This window comes from Dasypus novemcinctus, chromosome 21 (genome assembly GCF_030445035.2).
Source record: "Dasypus novemcinctus isolate mDasNov1 chromosome 21, mDasNov1.1.hap2, whole genome shotgun sequence".
Classification (NCBI taxonomy): Eukaryota; Metazoa; Chordata; class Mammalia; order Cingulata; family Dasypodidae; genus Dasypus; species Dasypus novemcinctus.
This window is the reverse complement of record NC_080693.1, coordinates 32098316-32125553: the sequence shown is the minus strand read 5'-3', so window position 1 is coordinate 32125553 and position 27238 is coordinate 32098316. Positions and strand designations below refer to the sequence as shown.

Genomic DNA, 27238 nt, shown 5'->3' with positions numbered 1-27238 from the left:
ATGTCAGCCAAACAGGCGTTTCCTCACTTGCTTCCATATTTGCCTTACATGAGCTTCTCCTTTCTATACTCCCACAGCAGAGCTCCCTTCTACTTTCTGAAGGGAGCACTGCCCAATTTGTGAATTCACAGCTCAATAAAGCTGTGAGATCCTAAATTTAATGTTTTTTAAGTTTTTCTTTTTACCCTGGCTTAGGGCATTTCCTGTTGTATAATATCAATAGAAAATAGTTATTCAACGAGTGCCATGGGCTGACTCTCTGGGAAGTAACCAAAACCTGCCCTCTGGGAGCTTACAGCCTACTTGGGAAAACCCTCTGCCCAGTCACTCAATAAATACTGATTGGGCCCTGGCCCTGCCCTAGGCCTTTTTCTAGGAACTGAGAGTTCAGGCGTGACCAAGAAAATTTGGTCCTTCCTTGTCCGAATGGGGGGTCGCAGAGTACAAGCAAACACCGAAGACAATTTCCAGCTGTGGTAAAGTTATGAAGAAGCTGAACAGGTGACCATGGAGCATGTGCTGCAGGGAGCAGCTTTGGTTATGTGGTCAGGGAAGACTGCTTGGAGGAGGCGATGTGTGGACTGACTTGAGTGAAGAGAGAAATTAGTGGCTGCTAAGTTGTGTCTACATTGATAAGAGTGGAGACAAGGTGAAGAGTTGGAGGGCTGGGCTGGGTGCTGGAAGAAATAAAAAACCAAACCCAGACCCAAATATGTGAGAAACAAACTCTGCTCTCGAGCTCACGGAGAAGAGACCTTGCCCTTGAGGAAAACTGTAACTAGAATGTGTGCGACTCACAGAACGGTGCTGGAGAAGGTCCCAGGTGAGGCTTCAGGTGAGCGTATGGGAATTTCCTGGGCGTGGAGGATCTCAGCCCGATTTGACTGGAAGCGGGACCAGCCTCTCTGGAGGGAAAGTAGCATATATGCAAAGGTCCAGACCCAGAATTTACATGGGCGGGACTTGGGGAGTGGAGAGACCAGTGCAGAGGCTCTGGTTAGAGCACAGGGGTGAGGAAAGTGTGGTGGATGCACAGGTCAGACTGAGGGTGGGGAAGAGATTATATGGATATCCCCTTACAAAGCCACAATGCCATTACCATATGTAAATAATTAATTATCATTCAAATTTCCCTAATTGTCCGAAAAATTCATTTTGTAGGTTTTTTAAAGATTAGGTCAGTATCCAAACAAGGTCCACTTTTTTTTTCTAGGAGGTACCGGGGATTGAACCTGGGACTTCTCATACATGGGAAGTAGGCGCTCAACCACTGAGCTACTTATGCTCCCCCCACATATTATGTTTATTTTATTTTTTTAAAGATTTATTTTTATTTATTTCTCCATTCCACTCACCATTTCCCCCTTTGTCTGCTCTATGTGTCCATTCACTGTGTGTTCGTCTGTGTCTGCTTGTATTGTCTTTAGGCGGCTCCAGGAACCCCATCCTGGGACCTTCCAGAGTGGGAGAGAGGCGATTACTATCTTGCACCACCTCATCTACCTGTTTTCCTACGTTTTCTTATTTTCTCTTCTCTGTGTCTCTTGTTGCATCATCTTGCTGCACCAGCTCTCCGCGTTGACTGGCATTCCTGCGTGGGGCGGCTTTCCTGCGCAGGGGGCATTCCCACACAGGGTGGCATTCCAGCGTGGGCCGGCACTCGGTGTGGACCAGCTCGCCACGTGGGCCAGCTCGCCCTCACCAGGAGGCCCTGGGCATCGAACCCTGGACCTCCTATATGGTAAATGGGAGCACAATTGGTTGAGCCACATCTGTTTCCCCCATATATTGTTTTTAGTTCTTTAGTTTCTTATGTCTCGTTTACTCTAGCATGTTTTGCTTCAGAGGTGCACAGTGGCTATCGTTTAGATGCAAGAGCCACAGCACTCTCCCTAAGTGTGCCCCGCTCACTATAAGTCAACAGGCCCATTCTGGGAACAGACCCCCTGATGCCTGATGCCTTGGAACACCAGCCCTACCACTTCCTAGCTGTGTGACCTGGGCAAGTCACTTCACCTCTCTGTGCCTCAGCTTCTTTATCTGGAAAATGGGGGTAATGATAGTTCCTGTCTTGTGGGATTGCCAGAAGGATCAGATAAAGGGAAGGTATATAAAGCGGTTCTGTGCAGTGAGTAGCATGTTCCCATATTATTATTATTGAGAGAGGAAGTGTTGGGGTGGACACTACTGTCCCCCAAAACAATTTCTACATGCCCTATGCTTAAAAGAGGGAAGAGGAAGAAGCAAGGCCCCTGTGTCACAGCTGGCTCTCTTGGTCTCTCCTTTTTTGGTCTCTCTGCCTCTCCGTATCTCTATCTGCACCGTCTGTGGTCTCTCCATCTCTCTAGCTCTCTCCCCATCTCTTCCTCTCTCTCCCTCCCTCCCTCTCTGTCTCATTCTGCTTCTCCCTCTTTCCTCCCCTCTCCATCTCTCTCCTTGTCTCTCCACTCTCTGGCTCTCCCGCCCTCTCTTGTCTCAGTACTTGTCGCTCTGTTCCGTGCGATGCCCCTTCAGCTTGTTTTTCAGCTTCTCTTTGAAGCCGTCTCTTTCCCTGCTGGCTGTCTGCTCTCTCTGTCTTCTGTCTTGGTCTCTCTCTCCCTCCTCTTTGTGCCTCTGGATCTCTTCGTTTCAGCCCCCGCACGGTTTCTGCTGGCCCTCGTTACCGCCTCGTCGACTGCTGCCACTGTAACCCATCTGCGGGTATCTCGGGGAGACTGTGTTTCACTGTTTCCATCTTCTGTGCTGTCCCTTCCTGGCTGATGAGAGCATGCTCTGCTCCCAGCCTCTGACCCAGTCTACTTCAGCCTTTTTCCCCCTACCTATTTATTTCCCTCACACTCTCTCTTTTTAAAAAGTTTACCGTAAGGGAAGCGGACTTGGCCCAATGGATAGGCCGTCCGCCTACCACATGGGAGGTCTGCGGTTCAAACCCCGGGCCTCATTGACCCGTGTGCAGCTTGGCCCGTGAGCAGTGCTGATGCGTGCAAGAAGTGCCGTGCCACGCAGGGGTGTCCCCCACATAGGGAGCCCCACGTGCAAGGAGTGTGCCCCGTAAGGAGAGCCACCCAGTGGGAAAGAAAGTGCAGCCTGCCCAGGAATGGCGCCGCCCACACGGAGAGCTGACACAGCAAGATGACACAACAAAAAGAGACACAGATTCCTGGTGCTGCTGATAAGGATAGAGGCAGTCACAGAAGAACACACAGCGAATGGACACAGCGAGCAGACAATTAAAAAAAAAAGTTTATCCTAAAATAAAAGAAAACTAACTAAATAAAAAAGTTTCCCCTAGAAGTGTTTATTGAGCTGCTGTCATATGCCAGGCACCATTCTAGGCGCCGGGGATGCAGCAGTGACCACGGCAGAACTGGTGCCTGCTTCCTGGGGGGAGGCAGGCATGGGACAATACAACAGGCACATAGATGCCCATGGCTGGCCAGCTCGTCCCACTGGGCAGAGGGTGTGTCAGCCAGGCCAGGCCCTGGGCAGGGCTGTGAGAGCCAGCTGGCTCTGCTCTGTGCTTTGCCTGACAATTCCCTGTCCCTTTAATAGGAGCTGTGGGCCACGCGAGAAGCCAGCCTAGAGTGTCTACCCCATTCACTCACTGGACGCATTTATTAGGTCCCTACTATGCACCCGGCCGTGGGCTACAAAGGTAAGTGGACTAAGGCCCCAGCCCATGGAGGGCCACAACCTGATGCAAAAGGGAAACTGCAATATTGGCTGGAGTCAAGGAAGTGCACCAAGAGGCCCTTTACCCCCTCTTCTTCTCTCTCCCCATGTCTGGAACTCTTTCTTTTTTAAATTTTTTTATTTAATTCCCCTCCCCTCCCCCGGTTGTCTGTTTTCTGTGTCTTTTTGCTGCCTCTTGTTTCTTTGTCCGCTTCTGTTGTTGTCAGCGGCACGGGAAGTGTGGGCGGCGCCATTCCTGGGCAGGCTGCACTTTCTTTCGCGCTGGGCGGCTCTCCTTATGGGTGCACTCCTTGTGCGTGGGGCTCCCCTACGCTGGGGACACCCCTGCGTGGCAGGGCACTCCTTGCGCGCATCAGCACTGCACATGGGCCGGCTCCACACGGGTCAAGGAGGCCCGGGGCTTGAACCGCGGGCCTCCCATGTGGTAGACGGACGCCCTAACCACTGGGCCAAAGTCCGTTTCCCTGGAAGTCTTTCATTTTGTTTGGCCTGTATATGGTTAAAAACAATTTCAGCCAGCTGTTATATATTTTTTTAAAAAATTGAGCCAACATTTGAAAATGGGAATATTTAATACAAAAGTCAGGATTTCCAGCTTCTCTTGAAAAATCAGAAGATCTGGCAACACTGGGCCTTGTTTGCTTGTGGCAGTAACAGGGTGAAGGGGCGTCAAGGCTGTCGGTTTAGATGAGGACTGCGACTCCAGGCCCCCACAGTCCTCACCAAGTCCTCTCATGTCCTTTGGCATCACAGAGCTCATGGAGTGGCTATACTTTTATTAGGGAAATAATCTCTGTGTTGTCTCCATCGAAAGTGGGAAAATGTTGGGGAGCGGGTGTCGCTCAGTGGTTTGAGCATCTGCGTCCATGGACGAGGTCTGGGGTTCAATCTCTGGTACCTCCTTAAAGCGGGAAATGAAAGGCAGACAGCAAAGGGGTGTGCAGAGCCCCAGCCTGTGGCCTCCCTGGTCCCCGCTGGCTCCTGAGCCTGCGAGCCTGACAAGGAGCAGGCCACCACCTGCATCCTCCAGGCCTGAGATCGGGCAGCCCCTCACCCCTCCCGGGCCTGAGGGTTCTCCCTGGGGTGTCTCTGGAGAAGTTCCCTCCCTTGTAGCCAACTTCAAGACCCCCAGGAGGTGGGGGTCTGGGAGCATGCTTCAGTGACAGGGAATCAGACAAGAGACGGGCACCATGTGACCTGGGGAGAAGGGAGTGCAGGAGGAAGAGGCGGTTCTTAGGCATTCTCAGCATACATTTATTGAGTGCTTACTGTGTGCCAGAAAGATTGTCAGAGACTAGGAACAGCAAGGGGCAGGGAGAGTCAGTCAAGGGCAGCTGCTGACTTATGGATGACAGTGTGTTGACCCTGGTTCATTGTCAGGAACAGGATCGACTCTTCAGGCACTACTTGGAGGGCCTGGGCTGGGAGCCCTGCCTGACTAGGCGTTCTTTCCAGGAATGGAAAGGAATTCAGCAGGCAAGATCCTTTGCCTCTTCTCCATCCACATAGACAGAGACACATGGACAAGCCCCGACGCTCTCCTCAGACACGGGCACCCCCAGACATGCCCAGAATACCTCTCACTGTCTCTCACACACACACGCACACACAGAGGCCCAGCCAAGGAGCTTTTCAAGGAGGTGGAGTGGAGGTGCTGCTCAGGGCACCCTGTCTGGAGACGCTGCAGCACGGCAGGCCTGTCAGAGTGCCTGGACACCCGCCACCAGAGAGCACTTGGAGAAGCCTTTGGCCAAGCCGCTCACCAAAACGCAAAAGACACGAAAGAAAACGCAGCAGGGAGATAATGTCTTAAGGCTTTTGCTTGGAGAAAGGGTTCTGAGGGGCGGGAGTCAGCTGATACAGACCTCACTTCCTTTTCTACTTGGCGCAGAGTCTGTCTGGTCTAAGCTGCCTAAAATAGGCACCCTAATTACAGGGCAGGGTGCAGGGCGTGGGGGAGGGCTCCTCGTTCCCTGTGCTATCCGACTCCTCCAGGGTAACAGAAATAATGCTATCACTTCAGTGCCTATTAAATGCCAGGTATACTCCGTCCGAGCGCTTCACACACATTTTCACTAGGCTTCACAGTGAGGGAATTATTCCCTCCCTTTTACAGATGGGGACCGAGGGCCAAGGCCTGCTTCAGGTCACTGAGCTAGTATAGATAGGGCTGGGATTTGAACAGACACCTGCGTCACCCCAGAGCCTCTGCCCCTAGTGCCTCGCCTCATTGCCTCTTCAGTCTGGCAGCTGGAGCCTCCCTCTGGCAAGGGTCAGTGCTGGGCCCGGAGCTGCCAGGGTCCTGATTCTGTCTTGGGTCTGCCCAGGAGGTTAAGCAATGGACATGCTACCAGCAAAGAACAAGGGGTGCAGGCAGGGGCAGGCGGGAGGCTCCAGGCTGAGGGTGGCCCGAGCGGTGGCAGGCCACCTGGCAGAGGATGCGGCAGCCCTTCAGACACTCGGGAAGCTCTGTCCACCACCGGGCTGGGGGAGAGTCTGGACACATGGAGTGGGGGAGGAACAGGCTCATAGAGCCCACCTACTCACCCCAATTTCCCCCTCACCGGGAGGACCACAGCCTATGGAAAACCAGCCCCTCACTTTGGGGGTCCTTGTACTCCTAGCACTAACAATCCTATGGTCTATTTTCAGGGGAAACAGGCTATCACCCTTGAGTTGGACCCCTGATAATTTGCAGATAAGACACCTCACTGCCCCAAGAATCCGTGAGAACCCAACTGTATTACCCTTCAAGGGGAAGGAGCTGCTGCTTAGGCAGCCCCTGGGGGCCGGCCATGCTGTGGGGTCTCAGCTCTGAGCAGCCCTGCAGCACAGGTGCCCACGACTGTGCCCCCTCAGCGCCCACCTCCGGTTGTGTATCTGCTCAGATACACAGGTTGACGTGCCAGCGCACCGAAAACTCCACTTTGGCTGAATGTGCTTGTGCTTACTGTCTGGGACACCACTGAACACTCCCCCCAATACTGGATGCCCCCCATTTTCAGTGTCCTTGGGGCCTAGGGGAGTGTGAAGCCCTCTTGACTGCAGCCCAGGGCCAGGGCCAGTGAGGGTTAGAGCAGTTCTTTTGACCAGGCAAGAGGGGAAGGGACATAGGGTAAGACAGAAAGGAACCCAAAGGATCTGCAGCCACGTCTCTGGCCTGAGCACCGGCCCACACGGTGCGTCCCTGAGTACAAGCCCAGAGGGCTTGGGGGCAACAACCACAGAGGAACATCGAGACCCCAGAGTCCGGAGACAAAGAGGGAGGGCCTGCTGGGGATGCCCAGCCCGCTTCCTCACTCCGACTGAAACCACGGGGCCCAGCATCGCTTCCTGCTCCTGCCCACCTGGAGCCAGGAAGACGGGGGAAGGTGGCAGTGCCGGGGCCACCTGGTGCCTGCTGCCTTTGACCAGATAGCACGTCAGGGCACTCCTCTTGTGCTGGGATGACTGGGGAATTGCTCCTCCAGGCCTAGTCAGCCTCCAGTGCCCAAATGACCAACACCGACTAGAGCTCACTCCATATCCCTGAGGAATTTCTTGGCTCCGAGAAACAGAGACCAGGCACCAGCCTGCATTTCTCAGGGCCCGACGGCCCCTGGGGCTGCTGCTCCAAACGGAATGTCCTGGTCTGGAGGGCCTTGCTCTTTCCATGACTGAAGACCTACATGGCACCCTTTGGGCCTCAATTTTTCCAGCTGTGAAATGGGGTAGGCAAAAATTCTTGCCCTACCTTTAATTCTCAAGTTCAAATCCAAACAGGCACATGCAGCCCTTCTCTGATATGCCAACTCCTGGATTGCTATTGTGGTTCAGTGAGAACGGGAAAGTACGTAACCCGGCAACTCTGTACAAAGTCAGGTTGGGATCAGTTGCCCCTGAACAGGGAGGAGGTGGGGGAGCCAGGTGGTACCTGGCCTTCTGGCTAGCGACAGCCTCTGCCCCTGCTCCCCGTTTTCAGGCCTCTAATCTCTATGCACTGTTGACCTTGGGCTGTTTTCCACCTGAATTTGTGTTTCTCAGTGTCTGTTTCTTCACACAAAGTGCCCACATCCTGCAAGCAGGTGGGAGGAGGCAGAGCTCCCACACTGGCTGGGCCTGGGCACTGCTGGGGGCAGCACAGGCTGCGTCTGCACACCCTCAGTGCATTGCCCCGCTGGAAGGGCCATGCTAGTTCTCTGGCTCAGCATGCCCCCAAACTGCACTCCTGTGCATCAGTGGATCTCACATCTTGGGCTATCAGAATCACTAGTCGTAGCTCGATAAAATGCAGATTCCAGGGCCCCACACCTCAGATTCCATCTAGACCAGACAAGACCTGGAGTCTATGTTTTTGGCTCTGGGAATTAAAACCATTCCTCAGCAGCATACCACGGCCCTCCAGAGCCTCAAAGTCCATGTGAAAAGTCCATGTCAGCACATGCTGTAAAGAAACATGCTTGTCTCTAACTCAGCATTTCCCAGGTTTGACTAGAAAACTTTTTTTAAAAAATCTAGAATTACAACTAACATCTCACAGAACTAGTGTTTCAAGGAACCGTTTGGGAAATGTTGATCCCACTCTCATTTTGTGCGTGTATTTTATAGCTAGCAGATGGAAGGTAAGGTTAGGCATGTTCGAGATGCTCATATGCTAATGCAAGGCCTGATTTGGGCATAGGTCTTCCCCTTCCTGTTCTTAGTCCATTCTCCTCCCCACCTCCCAACTCTGCTTTCTCTGAGCCTGCAGCTCTCCGGGGCTCACCCTGTGTCCTAAACTCAGGAGGGACCCTCAGGGTTGTCAAGGTGTCAGGAAATCTGAGTAGGGGATGAGAGGGGGTCAGTATTAGCCTGTTTGGTATAAGACTGTGTGTGAGGAGCTGCCTCACACTTCTAGGAAGTTCTGTGCAAGCCCATCCTTGGGGTCAGATCTTTTTCTAGCCCACTGTCCTTCCCCAGAAGAGGGCAGTCACCTAGAGAAATAGTGAGCAGCTGGCTACTACTGGGGCTGGTCGGTGGCAAAAATTTTTGTCCTACCTTTAATTCTCAAGTTCAAATCAAAACAGGCACATGCAGCCCTTCACTGATATGCTAGAAGGGAATCCTTTACCAGGAGAATGTATTTATTGCTTGATGAGGAGTCTGATAAAACTTAAAAAAAAACTAAAATATAATGAAAACCCTAAAAATATCCCACTCCTCTCAGCACTCACAGTAAGTCTCAGGTACATTTTTGGTGGCAGTCAAGGTGGGTGGCTTGGTGAGCCAGGCTTGCCTGGCAGAAAAGGGGCCTCTGCTAGTAAACAGCTGCAGGACCGCAGAGGAGCCTGCCAGCAGGGGGCGCAGCAGCACTGCAACAGCTCCCAGCTGTGCCCGGGCGGGCTCCCGGCGGGCTCCCGGCGGGCCCTGGCCTGCGGCAGGCCTAGCCAGCTCCTGGTCTGGCAGGGAGGATAAGGGCAGGCACCCAGAGCCCACCCCCACCCACCCCCACCCCACACATCACACACACACACACGTACACCCTGGGGCCCCTCATAAATCCCCCCCCAGGCCTGGACCTCCATAGCCATCAGCCACAGCCTCACTTCCACCCCCACAAAAGAGCTGTGGGAGGGGGACACCCTGGGAGTGACCTTTAATTTCTTTCAGGTCGTGGCCTGGACCAAGGCGGGCGGTGGAAACTTGCTGTTTGCCCCAACCAAGGAGGTGAGGGACTGACTGATCAGCCTTGTTGACCTCTGGCTCCCGAAGGCTCTGTGTGACCACCCAGGCCTCCCCCATTCCCTTCTTTAAGCTGGGGGGTGGGGGGCCTTCTGCACAGGCCTCTAGTGGGAGGACAGGCCACAGGGGCTGGAATTACAAAGGAGGTAGCACCAACAACAGGAAGTGGGTCCTTCCTTCCTCAGGCAGTCTCGGACTGGCCCAGGGAGGTGAGGGGCCAGGCCAGGGAGGTGAGGGGCCAGGCCAGGGAGGTGAGGGGCCAGGCCAGGGGGAGGTGAGGGGCCAGGCCAGGGAGGTGAGGGGCCAGGCCGGGGGGAGGTGAGGGGCCAGGCCAGGGAGGTGAGGGGCCAGGCCCAGGGAGGTGAGGGGCCAGGCCCAGGGAGGTGAGGGGCCAGGCCCAGGGAGGTGAGGGGCCAGGCCCAGGGAGGTGAGGGGCTAGGCCGGGGAAGGTGAGGGACCAGGCCGGGGAAGGTGAGGGGCCAGGCCAGGGAGGTGAGGGGTCAGGCCTGGGGAGGTGAGGGGCCAGGCCGGGGAAGGCGAGGGGCCAGGCCCGGGGGAGGTGAGGGGCCAGGCCGGGGGGTGCAGACAGCGCAAGCCTTGGTCCTCAGGTGGGCGTGGCCGGTGGGCATGCAGCCGAGGGGCAGGGGGCGGGCAGTGAGTGGCAGACCCCTCTGCTTTGGCAAGAGGCAGAATCCAGATGCTTGAGGGAAAGAGCCTGCCTGCTGGGGATCCTCCTGGCTGCTCTTCAGGCGCCGTGGAGCCCCAAGGCCCCCAGGCCCCTGAGTAGCAGAGCCGAGGGCAGCCTCTGCCTCCGGCAGCAAGGAGTACCCTGCTGTCCCAGGTCCTCTCCCATCCGTTCGTCTATCCTTCACCACAGAGCTCCAAGGCAGGACCAGGGCCCTGGGAGGGGGTGTGGATCCGACACGGTGAAGGAGAGGATCACGGGGGTGCAGGGGTGTCCTCCGGGGTCAGGGGGAGGACTCGGGCAGTCACTGAAGCACGGGCAGGAGGCCGCGGTGGGTGGCGGTGCTACACGAAAGCCTCCTGGTTGGACGATCCGTTGATCTTCAGGAAAAGTTTGTCATCCTCCCTCTTCTGCCGCAGCTGCCGCTCCAGCTGGCGCCGGTAGTAGATCAGGTAGAGCGGGAGGCAGAAGCCCAGCATGCTGACGCCCAGCAGCCCCACGTTCACCTGGGGAGGCAGGGAGGCAGTCGCCAGCAGCCCGGCTCAGGACCCTCCCTCGCGGTCAGGTTGGGAAAGAGGAGGCCACAGGAGAGGGAAGGAAAAAATGAAGCCGGGAGTTAAGAGTCCAGGGCCTGTCGGTCCACATTCCAGCAAGGGAATTCCCAGAGACAGCTCTTTGGCCACCTGCAGCCTCAGGGCCTGCGCCCCCACCTCGGACCCACTGATCTGCATCTCCAGGGCTGGAGCCAGCACAGGAAAAGCTCACCATACCTGACTGACCATCCGGAGGCCACTGCAGAAGAGGGAGGGACAGGAACTCTGTTCTATTTAGCCCAAATTCAGGTCCAGAGAGGGCACTTTTCAGTTTCCATCCAGCCTCCAAAGGGGATTCTGAATTGATTCTCACCGAAGTTCTCCAGCTGCCTGCTCTCAGTGCTCTAGGAGTCCCCCAAATGATGCCCCCCAGCCTCCCACACGGCAGGGTGGAGCAGGTGCCCGTGACCCGCTGCGCTCGACCCTTCTTACCCACAGAGGGTCTCCTTGGAGGGGGCCCATCATGGCCAGAAACAGGGGCTGCTGCAGGAGAGCAAAGAGAGCGCTGACCAGAGACTGCAGTCCCGTGAGGCTGCCAAACTGGGTGGAGGGGTACCTGCAGGGCAACCAAGACCTGTCACTGCCAGGCCATCCGTGGGCTCTGCCGACAGCTCCTCGCCTCAGCCCAGCCTCAGCCTCACCCCAGACATGCTGGTGCCCCCAAGCTTCCCGGCTGGTGCCAGGGATGGAAGGGGCAGGGCCAGCCTCAGAACAGTGGGTGTCTACTGAGCAGCTGTGCAGAGTGACTTTCTCTTTAGGACCTGCCTAAGGCCCCAGACTCCGGGGAGGGCCATGCCCTGCCCAGGTGAGCCCTGGGCAGATGGGGGTCTGGCAGAGACGGGTGGAAAGTGTAGGACCAGCGGAGCCTGTGGCTTGGGAAACAGGCCTGGGAGCAGGTTGGAAGCTGGGCCTGGCTCTGATGTGCCCTCACCCGGAGGAACATTGTGCAATCACGGAAACTCGGCATCACAGCTCTCAGCCTGACTCCCTCAGACCCTGCCAGGGCGGCCACAACTTCCTCCAGGCCTGGGGGGTGGCAGCAGGGACAAGCAGACCTGGAATGACCTCTGTGGGATGCTGTCGGAAGGGGGAGAGGGTTCTGGGCAAAATTTCGCAAACATCAGACTTCACTGCCCTGGAAGCAGGAAGGGGCTGCCAGCAAGGAACCAGTTTGTCTTGGGGTCAGAGAGAGAGTGTGGATGGTGCCTGGTTTCGTTTTGGGGCCAAGCTCCAAAAGACCCAAAATGGAACAACTGTGTTTCCTTAAGGATGTGTGGGGAAAGACACAGGTCTCGCTTTCACCGGGGTCTGAGAAGACTCTGCCAGAGCTGGGCCCTCTGATGCTCGGGTGAGGGCCGCCCAGTCTGATACACTCTGGGCTGTCATCCAAGCCGCTGGTCCTGCTGAGGCCACAGGAACTTGCACGTTCCGCTTCGGGCAGCCAGAACCCACCTTGCCCTTCCCAGTGCAGCCAGGCGCAGCCCCAGGGCTTGGCTGAGCAGCGGCCCCGAGGCAGTAATGACCTGCTGGGGGCACCGATGCTGGCTGGGGGAACTAATTCGTGTTAAATGCTGAGGCTCGTGGGCACCCAGCCTGCCCGCCTCCCGCCAGGCATGGCTCCTGATGACTCACCCAGCAGAAGCCCTGCTACCTGTCCTGGGGGCTACCTGTCCTGTCCACCAGGGCATCCGGCCCAGCCAGGGCGTCGGTCCCACCATGAACCTCCCTCAGGTCGATCCCTCCCCACTGTCCACCCACAGCTTCCAGAACTTACACGGCAGCATACAGGCCCCCGACGGCAGAGTGGATGAATCCTCGCACAATCGTGTGCAGGATGAAGGAGAGGATCTGAGGGAGGGAAAGCAGAGCATGAATAGAAGACAGAGGGACCTGCGCCTCGTCCCCCCGCCCCACGATTCCTCGGGTCCTGAGTAACGGGAGCAGTGGCGTGAGCTGGCTGATGAACAGAGCCGTTATTAAAGGTTAAGGTGTATAAACTTACAATCAAGTACATTATACTAAAAACAAAGGTAATATTCTAAACTTATCACTTCCTCATTATTTTGTTATTATCCATGCTCGAGGTTTTTTATGTTATCTCTAGGGTGGAAACACTCTCTAATGGTGTGTTTTTGCGAATCTCCTCCCAACTCCATGCTCAGGGACGCCCCTTCGGTGGACTGAAATGAGTCATGATGAGAACACTTAAGCCGCAGCAATTGGCAAACGCTACAAATCAGGGCTGGTGCCCTGCACCTGCCTGTGCTGACCTGAGCACTGCGCCCAGGGGTCTCTCTGCGTTGGAAAGCAACACTGCTCCCGGGAGGGCTGCTGGAGGAGGGCTTAGCCAGTGCTGAGGATCCCTTAAGGACTTCTGAGAGGCTCGAACGCTGTCCACCTTTCCGCCAGGGCCCTTGGTTTGCCCTTCGGGTCTTATGTATGCAGCCCTGCCATCTTGCTCAGCAGCTAGTACTTGTTCTCAGGAATGTGGGTGGCAGAGGGGCAGGGGCTGGGCCCAAATGTGCCCACAAGTGCAGACTTGTGCGAGGGGAGTGGATGTAGCTCACTGGTTGAGCACCTGCTTCCCACGTGCAAGGTCCTGGGTTCAATTCCCAGTACCTCTTTAAAAAAAAACAAAAAACCTGCCAGACTTGTGCAGTCTCCACCCCCATCAGCCATTTCAAATATCTTCTCTCCTTTTCACAAATTTTTTTTCAATGAGAAATGAATAAAACACAAAGTAGGTGATTGTCCCGATGAGCACTGCCCCTGGACTGGACAGGGTGGGCAGGGCCAGGCTTGGCTGGTCTTGCAGAGAGGACAGCTGCCAGGAGGCTAGGGAGGGCCCCTGGGGGTGCAACGACACTCCCAGCTGGAAGTGGTAGAAGTCTCCAGTGGTTTACTCTTGTCTGCATGCACAGCGCACAGCCCAGCCCCTACACATGACAGTACCTGTGGGTGTGAACACCTGGAGGCTCACCGTACTCCACATGGGGCCCTTGTAGGAGGGAGGGACTCGTGCTTTCCTCCTGGACCTAGCCTGAGATACCATCTGGACCAGGGCTACACCAGCTGGAAGTAATGCCCCCTCTTATGTCCTTTCAAAGTTCAAAAACTTAGGGACGGGGGCCAAATCTTATGGCTAGAACACTTTCCTGGGCCTAAGGTGGAGTTGGGCGGGAGGCAAAGTCTACCTTCTGCTCTCAATCTCCGCCAAAAGTCAGGTTTCAAAAGAATCAGAAAACTCGTGCAAAGGAATTAGGCTTTTGAACCCAGACGCCAAGCAGTCATCACTGTCCTCTGCGGTTCTCCACATTGTGGAGACCCAGCCGCGCTCCTTCCAGGAGGGTACATGTTCCCACCCACACCACACATGGGCAAGACCTCGGAGGACATTAGACATCAGCCGTTTCAGCACATGCAAAGCAGCAAGTAGACAAGCGACGACCCCACAAAGTGCAGGAAATGATACACTGATGCTATTTCATGCTATGTAGGATGCCCCAAGATCAAGAATAATGATATGCCTCCACAGGGAAGAGTTCCTTGGTGAATGCCAACCCTCGCTCCATTTACAGCCAGCCCCAGCAGGGGGCACAGAGGCAGCAGGGAGCAGGCCCTCTGTACAGCACGGCTGGCGGGCTAGTGGAATGAATGGACCGACAGTCACCACTCAGTCTATCAACAGCTTCTGTGATGGACTGTGCCTCTTTTAGTCTCTAAACAGCATCCCTTTTCACCATCCCGTCCTCCACCTGGCCCCTCTCTCTCCCCGTGAGCACCTGTAGAGGCAGGTTGGGAATGAGGCAGGTCACCCCAAAACCCACGAGCAGCAGGTTGGTAAAGGCAAAGGCCCGCATGGCGTTGGTGACCTTCTGGATCTGCCGGTCCCGCTTCTTCTTCTTCTCGCCTCTGTGGTGACAAAGCAAATAGATACAGGGGGGCCTCTGGAGCAGGGGGCTTCCCCCAAAATGTGAACCCTTGGGAGTCACAGCATGCGGACCAAAGCAAGACTGCAGATGCCCCCAAGCCCGCTGTAGAGACGGGCACATTCCTGCTCCACTCTGCTGGAGCGCAGAGCGAGCACCTCGGTGGAGGGTCTCACTTAGGGAAGACGGCAACACGCTGTGCTGCCTCTGAAATGATGGAGAGGGAAGGAGGAAAGTGTGCCCAGCCAGGACGTGGCAAAGCCTAACCTCACCCAAACCGTGCAGGAAGACGGTAAGAAGCCAGATAAGAGAGTGAGCGGATTTTCCCTTGGGGGTCAGGAGAAGCAAGTATGCAGCAGATGGAACCAGAATGGGCACAAATAACCTGTTGGCTGTAGGACCTGACCTACATAGCAGAGCACTCTCTGTAATTATTTCCTGTGGATTCACTATCCTCAATTCCAGTCCCACCACCCACACAGATACCCTGTGGACAGTCGTATGACGTGGAGAGAGTGCTTTTGCTCCAAGAACAAATGCCAAGTACTCAGAGATAGACAGAGTCCCAGGCCCACCACCTCCTCACTATGTGCCCTGAGGCAAGGTACTTATTAAACTCCTAGCCTCAGCTGCCTCATCAGTGAAATGGGTATTACCCCACACACACTTCACAGGGCTGTTGGGAGGCCTACAGGAGATGTGCATCCAGCACTTGGCACAGGGCCTGATCTGATAAAACGTGGAGTCATGTCCAAAAGCATTTTACTCAACCCGACTATAGAGCCCTACTTTACCTAAGATGGGGCTCCAGCAGCTTACTTGATCCTTACAATCATGAACAGATCTATTAGCATACATTCGGGTTATAGCAATTCACTATCCAAACTAGTGGCCTCCACCTGTAGGCGAGAGGAACGGCCTAAAACCACCTGCCCACTGCACACTTGTGCTAAGGGTCTCAGGGTTGTCCTGGGAGCAGCATGGATTCATGCCCAGGCGTCTGTCACACAGATTTCCCTTGTTTCACCCCTTTCTTAGTGTGCAAAATAATTTCCACAATGGGGGAGGGGGGCAGACCAAAATTTAAGCAGAGCTGAACGAGCGAGCATCATAAAGGACTTATGAGAGTAACACCACAGTGCTCCCACTGACTTTTTTTGGAGGTACAGGGATCAAACCCAGGACCTCGTACTGGGCTACGCCTGCTCCTGAAAATTCTTTTATTTATTTTTTAGGAGGTACCAGGGATTGAACCCAGGACCTTGTACATGGGAAGCAGGTGCTCGACCATTGACCTACACCTGCTCCCCTTTAAAACCTAACCCACCAGTTAAAATGGGAAATGGTATGTTGCATGTATGTAACCACAATAAGAATTTTAAAAAATAAATTTGGGGGTGGGGGTGGGGAGTGGGGTATATGGGACTCTCTTGTGTTTTTTAATGTAATGCTTTGTGTGATCTATTTATCTTTTTTAAAAAAGACAATAAAAAATAAAATTAATTAATTTTAAAAACCCACCCGACCCATTGCCCTGTCCCTGCCTAACACGCCCCTGGCTCTGGGGGCCTCAGGTCCCCCGGCGCGGGCCTGCCTACGCACTGGCTGGTGTCTTTCTCCTCGGGCTCCTCGGAGGCGTCCTCGCACTCCTTCAGCTTCCAGTCCATGATGTAGCCAATGACAGGAGCCGTGAGCAGGCAGAGCAGCTGGAGCACGCCGAAGATGGAGGTGTAGAGGCCCACTGGGGAGGAAGGGGGGCTGTGTGAGGAGAGGGCTCCCGGCACTGGGCGCCCAGGAAGGGGCCTGACGCAGAGGCCCCTGGTCCCCGGCAGTCTTCAGGGAAGCCCAGAGCCCTTAATCTCTGAAATCAAGGCCACAGCAAGCAGGTTCCTGCCTGTTCCAAATCCCCTGCTCGTTTCCAAGAAACAGATAATGAAATCTAGTATGTCACAATGACCTCCCCCAGAAGCGACAGGAAGCTGCTCTGACTTGGGAGCCACAAAATTACCCAGGCCTGCGACTGAGGCTTTGCGTGCAACTGGCCGTTAGCTTTCTGCCTCTAGGAATACCCCAGGAAGGCAGCAAACACGCAGGCTCTGACGCAAGGGCTTCAGTCTCCCGAGAGACTTAAAATGAGGGGGTGTTTTTTCCTCAGGCACATAGCAGCAGAAAGGTGCTCCCCGCCCCCAGCCCGGCCCTGCCCTGCCTTCTGGTGAAGAGGGATGGAAGGCGTGCAGGGCAAGGTGCTTCTTGGTTGAACAGAGGCTGCCTGGGAGGGATGTCGCGTGCTCACCGACACTCCCCCTGCTTACCCGTTGCCATCACTGCATCAAGAAGGCAGAGGTGAGAAAGCAGAGAAGAGAGAGGTTAGCAGCGGAAAGCCCAAAGGCTGTCACCCAGAGAAGGGCTTGCGAGGAGGCTAGCTGGGGGTCCGGCACAGGCCCTGGCCCCAAGGGCCTGGCCCAAGGAGTTCGGGGGTGGGGGCAGAGGCTCCTGCTGACGTCCTGTCTGCGGGAGCCTCGTCACCGGCGGGCTGGTGAGTCAGGCTCCCCGCCGGCCGGCACCCACGAGATGGGGAAGTGGCAGGCCTGCGGAAGCGCGGGCACAATCTCAGCCTCCTGCTCTGCCAGCGTTACCTCCTCCTGCCCTCGGAGGGCGGCGGAGGGTAGAGACACCAAAGAATTCACCCAGCACCCCGGGGTGCCCGCAGGCAGCCAGAGCCGGCGTCCCTGTCCCCAAGCAGCACCCCCAGGCGTGGTGCTGGGCCCAGCTCACGGGGCAGGATGGGGAAAACCAAGGCCTCGTCAGCCACAGGCTAAATTTCCTGGCCCAACTCCCTCTGCTTCTTGAAAATGACTTTTTAAATGTGGGAAACTGAAAGACTCGGGCATCAAAAGATTTCTCAGAGAAGTTGGGTAAAAGACCATGACTCAGCAGCAGGGAGATTTGCCTTCCAAGGGCTAGAAAGCTTTTCTGTGTACACTTCAGGGTCCAGTGCTTACAAAGAGTGTTTAGAGACGAACATGTGTTCCACAGATTTTAATGAGTATTACACAGAAAAGGGTTCCTGCAATTTTTTTTTTAAGCACTAGGGCCCAGGACCTTGTATGTGGGAAGTGGCACTCAACCACTGGGCTCCCTCCTGTGATAGAATTTTGGGGAAACATTGGACTAAAAGCTAAATATTTTTTCCCCTCTAGGGCTCCTTAGGGCCTTTAATATGTTAATAATGTTCGTTTTGAATTTTCACAAGGGAAAGTGTTACTCAGTGTTCCCTCAACTTACTTGGCTAAAGCATTATGGGTTTTTTTTATCTTTTCTTTTTGTTAAAGATAGATTTCTTATCAGGTTTAAAAGTTGTTACTTGATTCCTTACACTGCCCAGGGCATCTTCCCCTAGGTAAATACAAACTAAGCCAAGAAAGAAATTATAGGCAACGTGATTGCCAGTAAAAAGGATTTACAAGATGTGTCAGTCCCTCACCGGATGACTAAAGCTGACTCAGCTCAGGCCCTGAGGAAGGACCGACTTTCTCTGTGGAATCAAAACCTCTAATCAGCTGAAGACCTTGTAAGCTGTTTTGGAAAAGCGGCTGTGGATTAGCAGTTCTTTCTACCACAGTTAACAAGCCTCCGCAGGATTACCGTGGAGGCGGCCCCGCCTGGTTCCGTGGCTCAGGTCTCAGATCCCAGCCCTGGTCCAGCGCCCGCCTGTCCTCCCGCCCGCACCCAGCAGCTCCACAGGCCAACCCTGAGGCGACGCTGTTCTGGGCAACGTTCTAACTTACCAGCACACTCGTCAACCTTCCCCGGCAGGCACTGAGAAACGCAAACCCCACACCCACAGGTCGCTGTTTTTAGTCCTCTCCACCTCTATGGTGGGAAACCCTGGCGGGAGGCATGAAGGGGCAGGTGGGGCTGGCTTTGATGAAACGGCTCTCATGAGCCTTCAGATTCTAGAGCCTAACACGCTCTAGCCGTCCCGGCTGACGGTCTCGGCCTCAGCCGGCGGGCTCACCTTCAGGTGGCAGAAGTGACTGCCACCCAGGGGGTGCCTACCTACATCCTGGTCGCCGCTGACCAGGAACTTGAGGATGTTGTTCATGGCGCCCATGTAGAAGATGAGCCGCAGCTGAGTGACACACATGGTGACGAGGCTGAGCAACAGGATGGGGCTGAACACGCTGTGCATGAACGAGGGCGCTGCTGTGGGGAGAGGGGGCGCTCAGGGAGAACCCGGCCAGGACCACGTGACTGCACAGCCCACCCCCCAGCCAGGGCCGTGGTGCCCGGGGGGGAGATGCCTGATTTATTGACCGAGTCACTCCATAACTTAAGGCCAGGACAGCCGAGGTTAATGGAGCTGGGTCTCCCGCTTGAATGAAATTGGAGTTGGCCCCATCCCTCCCCCTCTCAGAGCCAAGGTGTGCTCATCTCTAAAACAGGGTGATCAGGCTACCCCTCCCTTTGAGATGATACCCACAAAGTTCTCGGCCACTGCTAGAGCCAGCAAGAGGGAATTAGGGCCAGTTCTGGATCAGCAGCACCCCCCATCGCCGTGGATGCAGATGCCCCTGCTGACGCCACGCGGGCCTGGAAGGAGAGGGCCGCGTGCTGGGTACCTGCAGCATCGGGCTGGCACTTCACCTCCAGGTCGACGGTGGACAGGCACAGCTTGTGGCCCTCCTGCAGCACCGCCTGCTCCTTGGCAGTCCTCATGGAGCTGCCCACGCTGAGGCGGCGCCCGACCGTGGTCACCTGCTTATAGAACTGCTTCCCTGTGATCTTGTGGTCGAAGCCCAGCCAGCTGAACTTGATCTTCACCCTGGAGGCCACAGCGGGCTATGGTCAGCACTGCCTGGGGCCTGGCCAGGCCGGAGCGGGGTGCAGGCAGCACATCTACTTACGAGTAGTCCATGTCCTCTGGCCCCGGGAAGGGCTCCAGAGGCCAGTTGAAGAAGCAGTTGAGGAAAACCAGCCCGGAGCAGCCAGCCCAGACCACAAGGATGATGATGAAGGAGACACCGAAATCATAGATGACCTGGCGGGCACAAAGTGGTAGGGGTCGGGGCAGAGTGAGCAGAGGGAAGGCAGAGCAGGCAGGGCTGGGGCTCTGGCAGCCCCTGCTCTCCCCAGGCTGTCAGCCAGTGCCTTCAGTCATCAGCTAACCTGAGTTCCAATCGTCCAACTTGCCCCCACCTGCTAGAGGGGCTGGCATGTTTAACCTCCTGTGCTTGGCCCAAGTGTCCCCCTGGCAGAGCGGCCTTCCCTGTCCACCCCCATCAGTCACATCAGCCTGTTCCCTGGCTCACGGTGGAGAGCCCTGGCTAAGATAATTGTGCTTCCTGATTGGTTGACTTGTCTACTGTGAGCCCACCTCCCTGGGGACAGGAACCTTTCTAGCCTTGTGCAGCACCAAAAGAGTGCACGTAGTAGGTGCTCAAAAAAATACTCAGGATCGACAACATGGATATTGAGTAAAATAAGCCAGATACAAAAGGACAAATATTGTATGATCTCACTGATACGAAACAATTAGGGTACGCAAATTCCTACTGCCAGAATGTAGGTAGAATACAGGTTACTGGGGCCAGGGTGGGGGTAGGGAATTGGACTTAAATGTATGAAGATTCTATTTGGGATGATGGAAAAATTCTGATAATGGATGGTGGTGATGGTAATACAACATTGTAAATGTAATTAACAGCACTGAAGTAAATATTTGAATGTGGTCAAAAGGGGGAAATTTAGGTTGTATATAGGGTACCAGAATAAAAAAAAAATTTAATTCATGGAACTGTACACACACACACACACACACAAATTCTGAGTTTAATACCAGTAGGTTACCTGGTAACATGGATGTTATGATAGATATTTGGTTATTTTATTTTCACACTGAATAAAAGTGATGTGCAAACAACAACAACAAAAACCCTCAAAGAACAAAAAAATGGTCCTGTCTCCCAGTGCTGCACGCTGGCAGGTCTCCTCGTGGGGCCGGGGGTTAAAGGGTATCATCCTGGCGGAGCCCTCCACATGCGGCCAGGTCTGTGGTACGCCCTGAATGTCTCAGCTTGTCATGATTACCCCTCACTGCCAGAACCAAACAAGGGTCCTCAAAGTACTAGCAGACAGCTGCCCCGCTCCCCAGGGATGAGACCGGCAGCCAGACCCCCAGAAGAGGGCGGCAGGGCCTTGTGGACGCCTCCATGCTCCAGGAGCACCAGAGTCCCTACCGTTCTGCAGGATGGTGGCCCCACACTGACTCACAGGTGGCCGCAGGTGGCCAGCCCCCATCTGTGACTCTCCCTCCTCATCGTCAGTGACATCCTCCCCCGCACCTCAGGAAGGGGGATTAGACTTGGCACTGGTGCCAGAGAAGGGAGAAGCCCCTTCTGAAACTCTGGCAAGAGCAGCGGGACTTGGATTTGGCGTAGGAACCAGGGCTGATGGGCTGTGAGGTGCTGGCTGCCTTCTGACCCTGGGTGACTTCCACGGGTTCAGAATCCTGCCCGGGAGGGAAACAGCTGAACCAACTTGGCGGAGAGCAGCGCTCAGGCTGATGGCAGCAACAGTCCGACAACAACACAGCGGGGTGGGGGAGGAATCTGGAGTCAGAGTCAGGGCCGGGGACTAACTCACCCACCCCCCTTTCCCTACCCCAACCCAGAAATGCAAAGGCAACCTCCAGTAACACCCTGTAGTGACGCACTTGAATTTTCCGTCCCCTATGGCCCAGTGATTTTCTTTTCTTACTCCTGTGGTTCCCAGGTGCATCCTGCCCAGGTGGGGGTGGTGAGGAGGGGCCAGCCCAAGCGCCCACAATTACTCCTCTCTTCCGAAAGGGTTGAAGGAGGCTTGGGGGAGGCCCCTGAGCGGCCACTGGTACCAAGGAAAAGTGCTACACCCTCACCTTGATTCCTGGGAATGTGACGGCCGAGGAGGCGTAAGAGCCAATCATTAAGGCAATGAACGTGGACCGAAGGTCGCCAAACATGTTGGGCAGCTGAAAGACAAGAAACCAGGGCCGCCTCAGCACAGCGGTCAGGACGGGCGCTGGGGGGGGCAAGAGGGAGCCAAGGGATTGTCAGGCATGCTTTTCTTACCTGCTCTCCTCCCGTGTAATTCACAGGGAGATTAGCGCTGGGGTAATTACTGCTAATTGAAAGTTTTTCTTCCTGGACTAAGGTTGCTGAGCAGAGGGGAGGAGAGTCACGCAGAAACCTGGCTCCAGAGGTAAAGACAGCTTCTGACTGCTCAGCTGGCAAGAGTCCCTCCTCCCTGCCCGGGCTTAGGTCAGGGTTACACCGAGATGCCAGAGAGCAGAAGCTGGGAGCCTCAGGCCTCCCTTAAAGGGAGCAAGCCTGTTAAAAATAATCTATTTGGGGATTAGAACATCCCTTTATAAATAAAAATATGGTTGTCCCAGAAGGACCAGATGTCAGCTGCTTTTGGATTGGTGGATCTGGGTCTTGGGGTGGTAGTGGTAGGGGTATGTTAGAGTTCTTTGGGTGGGGTTTGTATTATTTTTTTAACTGTCCTATACGTTTGAATGTATTTCAAAATAAAAAGTTTAAAATTAATAAAAAAAATAAAAGCTTGCTTAGGGTTTTGAGAAAGTCGGTTTCTGGAATGTGCCAATCAGAATTTGATAGTTCCCTACTGGCTAACAAGGGAGCAGGCCTAGGATTGCCCCTTCTGAATTTCTAAGTGTAAACAGGCCCTTCTCTTTCCACCTGAAGAGTTTCGTCCTAAAGATCAGCTCCGAGAAGGCAACGGTAGGAAAGGCTCAGGCTTCCTTCCCAGGGGGCTGCTCTCAGCACCTCCCATCAGCTTATTCTGGTCAGGACCTCATGGCTAAAATCCTTGGCAATTCCACACAAATCCTTCATATCCATAGATTCAAACAGACATGGGGCAAAGCATATCCTCCCCAACAACCAGCCACAGCTTCTCTTCTCCAACTTTGAGAGATGGCACCAAAAACAAAAAGAAAAAGAATGAAAAAAAGCAAAAAGAAAAAAAAAAAGAAGGAAAGAAAAAAAAAGAGAGATGGCACCACACTTGGTGAAGGTTCCCATCCACACCCATATGTCCCTGGCACTGAGGGCGGCTCTCTGGAGAGCTGTGCCAACCTGTTTCACTGAGTTCAGGCTATTTATATGGACTAGCCTGATGGTCCCCTATCCCGTGTCTGGAGTCCTTTTTGAATGGTTTTATCAAACATGTAACAAGTGCTGGCTGTCTGCAAGTAAATCCTGCTGCTGCTGAGCAGAGGCAGCAAATACTGCTAACGGTAATTGAATGTGCTGAACCTGACCTTGGCTGCATACCTGCCCCTCATCAGTTCTGCCTGTCTTGCCCACGATTCAAAATGAGGAAGGAGAACAAGAGCTTCATTCGCAGCTGAACCCACTGCCCAAGGAGGCGCTGCTGCCACTTTGGGACCAGCTTGGGGCCAGGTCCTTATCAATTTACAGAAAATTTCAGGCAAGATAAAGAAAATGCTTCAAAAAAAACAAAGAACTACTTTCGTTTTTATAAAAATGCAGTTGTGAACAGAAGGTGAAATTGTCCAAACGTTTTTTTCCCCCATGGATTCTGTTTGAATTATTTCCATCTTTTCATATTTCAGAATAACAGCAAAGCTCTTGAAAGGACTAATGAAATCCTAATGATTAGGTGACATCAAAGTACACCTGTCATGCTGCAATCTGGAAGAGGTCAGAATGTCAAGAATCAGGCCTGGATATGAGGTAAAGAAAAATGTTGAGAGGGAAGTGGACTTGGCTCAGTGGTTAGGGCGTCTGTCTACCACATGGGAGGTCCCCGGTTCAAACCCCGAACCTCCCTGACCCGTGTGGAGCAGGCCCATGCACAGCGCTGATGCGCACAAGGAGTGCCCTGCCACGCTGGGGTGTTCCCCGCGTAGGGGAGCCCCACATGCAAGGAGTGCGCCCTGTAAGAAGAGCCACCCAGAGCGAAAGAAAGCGTATGGCACTGCACACATGTAGAGTCGACACAACAAGATGACGCAACAAAGAAAAACAGATTCCCGTGCCACTGACAACAGAAGCAGACAAAGAAGAACATGCAGCCAATAGACAAGAGAACAGACAACTGGGGTGGAGGGGGGGGAAGGGGAGAGAAATAAACAAATAAATCTTTAAAAAAAAAAAAGAAAAATGTTGAGAGAATTTGAAATCATTTCAATGATTGCCTCAGAAATGTCTGAGGTACAGCTGCCTATGCTGACTGCAGGATTTTCATTGTGTACCTTAAACTTTGAGGAATAAATATTTCAGGTCTTGAAATTTTTAAATTATATGTCTCTTTGGGAAAAAAGTAAGGCATAACATCAAAATAAAAAATTTTTGCGATTCAAGTGGATACCATTAAGAAAGTGAAAAGACACCCCCACACAGAATGGGAAATAATTTTTGCATATCAGGTATCTGATAAAAAGACCCAATTTAAAAGTGGGCAAGGGATATGAATAGGCAGTTTTCCAAAGTATATATGCAAATGAGATACCTCTTCTCAATAACTAGGATGGCTATAATAAAAAAGACAGTGTTGGAGAGAGTGTGGAGGAAATTGGAATTCTCATACACGGTTGGTGGGAATATAAAATGGTGCAGTCTGAGAGTTCTTCAAATTGTTAGAATTAACAGTTATTCCACTCCTAGGTATAAACTCAAGAGAAATGAAAACATAAGTCCACACAGACTCTTGTACATGGATGTTTAAAAGAGTATTATTCACAACAGTCCAAAAGTGGAAACGGGGAAACGGATGTGGCTCAACCAACTGGGCTCCTGTCTACCATATGGGAGGTTCAGGGTTCGATGCCCAGGGCCTCCTGGTAAAGGCAAGCTGTCCCACACAGCGAGCTGGCCCACGCAGCAAGCTGGCCCACGCAGCGAGCTGGCCCATGCAGTGAGCTGGCCCACGCAGTGAGCTGGCCCATGTGGTGAGCTGGCCCACACGGAGTGCTGGCCTGTATAGAGCACTGCCTCATGCAGGAATGCTGCCCCACACAGGAGTGCTGCCCCACACAGGAGTGCTGCCCCATGCAGGAGTGCTGGCCCATGTAGAGAGCTGGCACAGCAAGATGACACAACAGAAAGAGAACAGAGGAGAGATAATAAGAGATGCAGCAGATCAGGGAACTGAGGTGACACAGGAGAATGATTGTTTCTCTTCCACTCTGGAAGGTCCCAGGATCAGTTCCTGGAGTTGCCTATTAAGAATACAAGCAGATACAGAAGAATATACAGAGAATGGACACAGAGAACAGAACAACGGAGGGGGGGGGATAAATACATAAATCTTAAAAAAAATAAAGTGGAAACAACCCAAAGGTCCAATAATTGATAAATGGATAAATAAAATGTGGTCTGAGAAGCTGAGGTAGCACAAGAGACTGTCTTTCTCCCACTCCAGAAGGTCCCAGGATCGGTTCCCAGAGCCACCTAAAGAGAAGGACATGCAGGGAAGCAGTCTTGTCCTAGTGGTTAGGGCGTCCGTCTACCACATGGGAGGTCCAAGGTTCAAACCCAGGGCCTCCTTGGCCCGTGTGGAGCTGGCCCACGGGCAGTGCCGATGCGCGCAAGGAATGCCATGCCATGCAGGGGTGTCCCCACATAGGGGAGTCCCACGTGCAAGAAGTGCACCCCATAAGGAGAGCCGCCCAGCGCGAAAGGAAGTGCAGTCTGCCCAGGAATGGTGCCGCACACATGGAGAACTGACACAACAAGATGACCCAAGAAAAAGAAACAGATTCGCGTGCTGCTGACAACAGAAGCGGACAAAGAACAAGCAGCAAATACATACAGAGAACAGACAACTGGGGTGGGGGGAAGGGGAGATAAATAAATAAATAAATAGATCTTAAAAAAAAAAAAAGACATGCAGACACAGAAGAACACACAGTGAATTGTCACAGAGAGCAGACAGTGAGCCCCCCCCAAAAAAAAATGGGGAGGGGAGAAATAAATAAATCTTTTTAAAAATAAAAGTGGTCTGTCCATACAACAGACTATTATTTGGCCATAAAAAGGAAAGAAGTAGGGAGAGGATGTGGCTCAAGCACTTGGGTGCCTGCCTCCCACACGGGAAGTCCTGGGTTTGGTTCCAGGTGCCTCCTAAAGAAGACGCGCTGCAACAAGCTGCAATGAGCTGCAAGTGGAAGTGGCTCAAGTAGGTGAGCACTCAACTCCCAAATGGAAGTTCCCGGGTTCAGTTCCAGCGACTCCTGAGGAAGACGAGCAGGCAGACAAGGGAGCCATCTCCAGGAACAGGGGAGTAATACAAAATTTTTAAAAATGGAATGACATACTAGCACATGCGCAACACGGATGAACCTTGGAAGCATTACGCTGAGGAAAAGAAGCCAGGCACAAAGGAATACACATGAAATGTCCAGAATAGGCAAACCCATAGAGGCAGAAAGTAGATTGGTGGTGGCTAGGCATTTGGGGAGTGGTGGGGGTAAAGGGTAAACAAGGAGAGAATGCTAATGGGTACAGGGTTTCTTTCTGGGGTCTTGAAAGTATTCTAAAATTGTCATGGTGATGGGCACAAAATTCTGTGACTATACTAAAAACTACTGAAGCGTGCACTCTTAATGGGTGAATTGTAAGATATGAGAATTATATCTCAATAAAATTGTTATTTTTTTTTTAAACGAGTAAGGAACTTAAGCTGTTCTGGGGTCCTGGGATTAAAACAGAGCAGGAACAAATGGAGAAGCGTTTGGCCCCTCATGGTGTGGGACTGGCATGGCCTGCCAGGCTCCCCAGGGAACTCCCAGCACCCAAAGAGCTCCTCTCCCAGCCCCACAGTGAGCGCGCCCTTTGTCCTCCCAGACTTCTCAGGGGAAAGGGGCACACAGAAACGCACGGCAGCAGGAGACAGAGGGAATGTGATGAGCTCTCAGCGCCAGATGCACCCAGGTGAGCACAAAGAAAGGTGCCCCAGCCTCACCCCGCACTCCTGCCTCCCAGGTGTGCTGAGGCTGGAGGACATGCCTCTTCCGTGCTCGGTATTTGGCCCGGTCAGGCTGGTTTCTCCAGCAAGGCAGCATGATAGGGAGGCATCTCTGGAGCCTCATCTGCCCCAGGGAGAATGCAAAGACTAGTTCTGCTTGTGTGGAAGGAGAAAACAATTGATATGGGAAAGGCACCAAGTGGGTCCCAAGCAGCAGCAGCGCCTGCCTGGGGCAGAGGGTCCCCCTGCAAATGAAGCTCTTGCTCTCACTCATTTGAATCGTGGACAAAACAGGCAGAAATGACTATTTTACAAAATGTTATTTTGTTGCAGAGGGCCATTCCTGGGGAGGTACAGAGCTCCAGGGCACCTGGCCAACACCTTTTTTTTTTTTTTTGAGGTTCCAGGGTTGGGGATTGAACCCTGGGCTCGTACGTGGGAAGCCGGCACTCAACCCCTGAGCCACATTGGCTCCCCAGTACCTACATTTTAAATTTAAGTTACATCTATTTTTTTTCCTGATTAGAAGAGCAACATGTTCATTGTAAAACATTTGAAACAAAGTATACATAAAGACTAAAATAAAAATCACCCAGTGATAGCCATGTCACCATTTCAATATATTTCATCTTTTTCCTATAAAC

General features: G+C 53.5%; 1 protein-coding gene across 6 annotated transcripts in view; it reads right to left on the bottom strand.

The window, feature by feature from the left end:
• Window positions 1–4929: 4929 nt before the first annotated feature.
• Window positions 4930–27238, bottom strand: part of SLC43A2 (solute carrier family 43 member 2) — a 42403-nt gene continuing 20094 nt past the window's right edge. For 2 of the 6 annotated variants that reach the window (XM_058283092.2, XM_058283093.2), the window contains exons 6-14: window positions 21517–21609; window positions 19508–19641; window positions 19223–19425; window positions 18660–18806; window positions 16203–16341; window positions 14454–14583; window positions 12446–12519; window positions 11104–11227; window positions 4930–10584 (exon numbers count right to left, since the gene is read on the bottom strand). In XM_058283092.2, coding sequence (XP_058139075.1) covers window positions 10423–10584; window positions 11104–11227; window positions 12446–12519; window positions 14454–14583; window positions 16203–16341; window positions 18660–18806; window positions 19223–19425; window positions 19508–19641; window positions 21517–21609 — 1206 coding nt within the window. In that variant the 3' untranslated portion in view covers window positions 4930–10422. The remainder of the gene's footprint in view (window positions 10585–11103; window positions 11228–12445; window positions 12520–14453; window positions 14584–16202; window positions 16342–18659; window positions 18807–19222; window positions 19426–19507; window positions 19642–21516; window positions 21610–27238) is intronic. The other 4 variants (XM_058283094.2, XM_058283095.2, XM_058283096.2 and 1 more) reach the window with 3 other exon arrangements.